Here is a 6,000-nt window from a genome sequence, read left to right on the forward strand (position 1 = left end):
TCCATATAAACTTGATTATTGTTCTCTCAAGGTCTGTAAAGAAGTTTGATGGGATTTTAATGGGAATTGCATTGAATCTATAGATTGCTTTTGGTAGAATTGCCATTTTTACTATGTTGATTCTCCCTATCCAAGAGCAGGGAAGGTCTTTCCATTTTCTGGTATCCTCCTCAATGTCTTTCTTCAAAGACTTAAAGTTTTTGTCAAATAGGTCTTTCACTTCCTTGGTTAGAGTTACCCCAAGATATTTTATGCTATTTGTGGCTATCATGAAAGGTGATGTTTCTCTGATTTCCCTCTCTGCTTCTTTATCCTTTGTATATAGGAGGGCAACCGATTTTTTGGAGTTGATCTTGTATTCTGCCACATTATTAAAGGTGTTTATCAACTGTAGGAGTTCTTTGGAAGAGTTTATGGGGTCGCTGATGTACACTATCATATTGTCTGCAAATAACGAAAGTTTAACTTCATCTTTTCCAATTCGAATCCCCTTGATCTCCTTATGTTGTCTTATTGCTATTGCTAGAACTTCAAGCACTATATTGAAGAGGAATGGTGAGAGTGGACAGCCTTGTCGTGTTCCTGATTTTAGTGGAAAGGCTTTGAGTTTCTCTCCGTTCAATTTGATGTTAGCTGACGGTTTGCTGTATATTGCTTTTATTATATTTAGGTATGATCCTTGTATCCCCAGTCTCTCCAACACCTTTATCATAAATGGGTGTTGAATTTTGTCAAATGCTTTTTCAGCATCCAATGAAATGATCATATGGTTTTTTTCTTTCAGTTTATTTATATGATGGATTACATTGATAGATTTGCGTATGTTGAACCAGCCCTGCATCTCTGGGATGAAGCCCACTTGATCATAATGGATAATTTTTCTAATGTATTCTTGGATTCGGTTTGCCAGTATTTTATTGAGTATTTTTGCGTCAATGTTCATGAGTGATATTGGTCTGTAATTCTCTTTCCTGGTTGTGTCTTTGTGTGGTTTTGGTATCAGGGTTACTGTAGCTTCATAAAAAAGAGTTTGGCAGTGATTCTTCTGTTTCTATATTGTGAAATACATTAAGGAGTATAGGTATTAGCTCTTCCTGGAAGTTCCGGTAGAATTCTGCATTGAAACCATCTGGCCCTGGGCTTTTTTTGGTAGGGAGATTTTTAATAACAGCTTCTAATTCTTCACGACTGACAGGTCTATTTAGATTGTTCACCTGTTCTTGGTTCAACTTTGGTATATGGTACTTATCTAAAAAACTGTCCATTTCTTTTACATTTTCCAACTTTGTGGCATATAAACTTTCGTAGTAAGATCTAATGATTCTCTGAATTTCCTCTGTGTCTGTGGTTATGTCCCCCTTTTCATTTCTGATCTTATTAATTTGCATGTTCTCTCTCTGCCGTTTGATTAATTTGGATAGGGGTTTGTCGATCTTGTTGATTTTCTCCAAGAACCAGCTTTTTGATTCATTGATTCTTTGGATTGTTTTCTGTGTTTCTATTTTGTTGATTTCAGCCCTCAGTTTGATTATTTCCAGTCTTCTACTCCTCCTGGGTGAATCAGCTTCTTTTTTTTCTAGAGCTTTCAAGTGTGCTGTTAAGTCTCCAATGTGTGCTTTCTCCGTTTTCTTTAATTGGGCACTTAGTGCTATGAACTTTCCTCTTAGCACTGCTTTCATAGTGTCCCATAGGTTTGAGTATGTTGTGTCTTTATTTTCATTAAATTCAAGGAAGACTTTAATTTCTTTCTTTATTTCTTCCTTGACCCAGGGGTGATTCAGTAGTTGACTGTTCAACTTCCATGAATTTGTTGGCTTCCTGGGGGTAGCACTGTTCTTGAATTCTAACTTTAATCCATGGTGGTCTGACAAGACACAAGTGGTTACTAATATTTTTTTGTATCTGTGGAAGTTTGCTTTGTTACCCAGTATGTGGTCAATTTTCGAGAAGGTTCCATGAGCTGCAGAGAAGAAGGTATATTCTTTCCTATTTGGGTGGAATATTCTATAGATGTCTGTTAAGTCCATTTGATTCAATACCTCCAGTAATTCTCTTAATTCTCTGTTAGGTTTCTGTCTGATTGACCTATCCATTGGAGAGAGAGGAGTGTTGAAGTCTCCTACTATTAGTGTGTGTGGTTTGATGACTGCCTTGAGTTCTAGAAGTGTTTCTTTTACATAAGTAGGAGGCTTTATATTAGGGGTGTAGATATTCAGGATTGAGACTTCCTCCTGATGAATTGTTCCTGTTATGAGTATAAAATGTCCATCTCCATCTCTTCTGATTGATTTTAGTTTGAAGTCAATTTTGTTGGAGATTAGAATGGCCACGCCTGCTTGTTTCTTAGGTCCGTTTGCTTGAAAAACCTTTTCCCAACCCTTTACTCTGAGTAAATGTCTGTCTTTGTGGTTGAGGTGTGTTTCTTGTAAACAGCAGAATGTTGGATCCTGTTTTCGTATCCAGTCTCTTAGTCTGTGCCTTTTTATAGGTGAATTGAGTCCATTAACATTAAGTGATATTAATGACCAGTGGTTGTTGACTCCGGTTATTATTATTTTTTGTTTGATTAATAGAGTTTGTATGTGTCCCTTCTTTGAGTCAAGCTCTTGAAGGGTCGCTAGATGTCTGAGTTATTGTAAGCAGTGCTGGCAATGTTGGACTCCTTTGGTTGCAATTTTCCTTCTATTAATTTCTGTAAGGCTGGGTTTGTGGCTGCAAATTGTTTAAATTTGTTCTTATCCTGGAATATTTTGTTTTCTCCATCGATAGTGAATGATAGCTTGGCTGGGTATATTAGTCTGGGCTTGCATCCATGGACTCTTAGTTTCTGCAGTACCTCTATCCAGGACCTTCTGGCTTTCCTGGTTTACATAGAGAAGTCCGGTGTGAGTCTGATAGGTTTACCTTTATAAGTTACTTGCCCTTTTTCCCTTGCATCTCTTTATATTCTTTCTTTAATCTGTATGTTTTGTGTTTTGATTATTATATGGCAAGGGGATGTTTTTTTTTGATCAAGCCTATTCGGTGTTCTGTATGCTTCTTGAACCTTCATAGGAATATCATTCTTTAGATTGGGAAAGTTTTCTTCTATAATTTTGTTGAATATATTTTCTGGTCCTTTGATCTGCAGTTCTTCTCCTTCTTCAATCCCTATTGTTCTTAGATTTGGTTTTTTTATTGTGTCCCAGATTTCTTGAATGTTTTGTGATGAGAATTTATTGGATTTGCTGTTTTCTTTGATCAGAGCATTTATTTTCTCTATGGTATCTTCAGACTCTGAGATTCGTTCTTCCATCTCTTGTATCCTATTGGTTATGCTTGATTCTGTAGTCTCTGTTCGTTTACCTAGATTTTCCATATCCAGCCGGCCCTCGTTTTGTGTTTTCTTCATTGCCTCCATTTCAGTTTTCAATTCTTGAACTGTTTCCATTACCTGTTTGATTGTTTTTTCTTGGTTTCCCAATATATCATTCATGGATTTACTCATTTCTTCGATGTTTTTTTTATATTTTTCATCCATTTCTTTACTCATTTCTTCAATCTTTTTGTTATACTTCTCATCCAGTTCTTTAAGGGAGTTATTCATATCCTGTTTAAGGGACTCTATTGCTTTCATAATGGCATTTTTTCCTGCTTCTTCTGAATTAAGAGGTTCAAGTCCTTCTATTGTAGGGTCATTGGGTTCTGGTGTTTTCATGTTGTTTTTTAGATTGTTGGAGGAGTTCTTGCCTTGGCGTCTGCCCATCTCTTCCTTCAAATGCTCTCTACTGGATCTTCTGTTACCGGGTCAGGTTCCCTTGTTGGGCAGGGAATTCACTGACAGAAGGCCTACCTTTCCTCAGGCAGTCTATTGACACACAGGCACTCCCTACTACCGGGTTGTACTCACAACCCAGGTCCAGCGAGCAAGGGAGTTGCTCTGGAGAGATTTTGTGGCCCCAGAGGGAAGTGGGGAAGAGAGGAAGGTGTACCTGGATAAAGGCTGGGAGGGGATTCAGGAGAGCTCCGCAGGGAGGAGTCGCCTCTGCCTGGTGACCAGATAGTCGAGGGGGGCGGGGAAAGGCTGAATTCCTCCTAGAGGGAGCCCTCTGGCCAGGGGAAAACTCACCCCACCTCCAATGGAAGTCTGCTAGAAGTTCACTCTCTCTTGCTGGCCAGGAATGTGATTGAGCTGAGACAGGGCTTGCCTGTCCTCAGACAGGCTCTCAAAGCACCTGAGCTGCCCCTGCCGGACCGAGCCCACAGACCAGGCCCAGCGTGCAAGGGAGCAGCTCTGGGGAGATCTTGTGTCTCCAGAGGGGAGGGGGGGGAAGAGAGCGAGGTCCCGTTTTTTGACTACTGTTTTTAGTGCCTATGCTATTGCTGTTCTGTCCAGGAAGCTGTCTCCTCTGGTAATGTAATTTATGTGAAAGTTTTTTTTCTCACTTTCTCTTCTATTAGGCTCTGTGTATCTGGCTTCAAGTTGAGATATTCAACCACTTGGACTTGAGTTTTGTGCATGGTGATAGATATGAATCTCCTTGCATTCGTCTACCTCCTGACATCTGGAAGATCAACACCATTTGTAGAAGATGCGTTCTGTTTTCCATTGTGTATTTCTGAGTTTTTAAAAAAATATCAGGTGTACATAGGTGTGTAGATTTATGTATGAGTTTTCAGTTGAATTTTACTGAGCAACTTGTCTGTTTTTATGTAACTACCATGGCCACATCTGATATAAAATATTAACATTAATACATTTATTACATAAAATCAGGTAAAAATCTCAACTACTACCATTACAAGGAAATTTTCTTATTGTAGATAACTCTTTGTAGGGCCTTCTTTATATCTCTATTCCTCAGGCTGTAGATAAAGGGATTTAACATGGGAGTCACCACAGTGTACATCATGGTCATGGTAGTTTCTTTCACAGGAGAATAATTAGTTGATGGACACAAGTAGAGACCAAAAAGTGTTCCATAGAACAGAGACACCACAGACAGATGGGAACCACAGGTGGAGAAGACCTTGTAGATACCCTGGGTAGATGATATCTTGAATATGGAGGAGACAATCTTTGAATAGGATATAACAATGAGTAGAAAAGGTACAATAATAAAGGACCCTCCTGTGATAAATATCATCAATTCATTAACAGAAGTGTCTGAGCAGGCCAGATTTAGAAGAGGAGATAGATCACATAAAAAGTGGAGAATTACATTGTTCTCACAAAAAGACAATCTAGCCATTAGCAGGGTGTGCATCATTGCATGCAATGTAGTCAACATCCACAGAGGCAGCAATAAACAAACACAAAGCTTGGGGCTCATGATGCTGGTGTAATGAAGGGGGAAGCAGATGGCCACATAGCGGTCATAGGCCATGACCACAAGAAGGAAGATCTCCATGTTTCCAAAAAACATATAGAAGTATAGCTGTGTCAGGCAGCCTCCAAAGGTGATGGATGGTATTTGACTCTGCATGTTCTGCAGCAATTTGGGCGTTGTGACAGAGGAAAAGCACAGGTCAGTAAAGGACAAATTGCTGAGGAACAAGTACATGGGTGTGTGGAGATGGGGGTCCAGTAGAACAAGGACAATGATTAGCAGGTTCCCCAGGATGATGGTGAGGTACATGGCCAGGAACAGTGCATAGAACAGGTGCTGGTACGCTGGGGGGATGGACAGGCCCAGTAGTAGGAACTCTGAGAAGAAAGTTTCGTTGTTTCTAGTCATGATATGCTTCCAATGGCTTTAAGAAAAATAAAACTTTCTTAAACTCCCAATGGTTTAGTGTGTAGGAGATCTTAGATCAATTTGACTATTTTGTGTCATTTGTTTACATTAGAAAAAAAGAACTTTATTTTTCATATTCTTTAAAATTTCTATTCGCTGGGCATATATTCAGTTCATTTATTTCCTCAGATGTCCTTGGTAAGTTACAGCATGCCACCCTGGTCCCTTAACTCACTCCCACACATCCATCTCCATGTCCCAATGTAAATCAGACAATGTTTGT

At 39.3% G+C, this 6,000-nt stretch overlaps 1 protein-coding gene across 1 annotated transcript; it reads right to left on the reverse strand.

Annotated features, from left to right (window-relative positions):
- Nucleotides 1-4,778: 4,778 nt before the first annotated feature.
- On the reverse strand, nucleotides 4,779-5,717 carry LOC148120897 (olfactory receptor 1496-like). Its single transcript, XM_087909558.1, has one exon. The coding sequence runs from the start codon at nucleotides 5,715-5,717 to the stop codon at nucleotides 4,779-4,781; it is 939 nt and encodes a 312-aa protein (XP_087765684.1).
- Nucleotides 5,718-6,000: the final 283 nt, after the last annotated feature.

Source organism: Myodes glareolus, chromosome 9 (assembly GCF_982192425.1).
Source record: "Myodes glareolus chromosome 9, mMyoGla1.1, whole genome shotgun sequence".
NCBI lineage: Eukaryota > Metazoa > Chordata > Mammalia > Rodentia > Cricetidae > Myodes > Myodes glareolus.

Bases quoted from the DNA above. Each gene is read 5' to 3' on its own strand.
- LOC148120897 (XM_087909558.1), bottom strand. From the start codon at position 5,717: ATGACTAGAAACAACGAAACTTTCTTCTCAGAGTTCCTACTACTGGGC.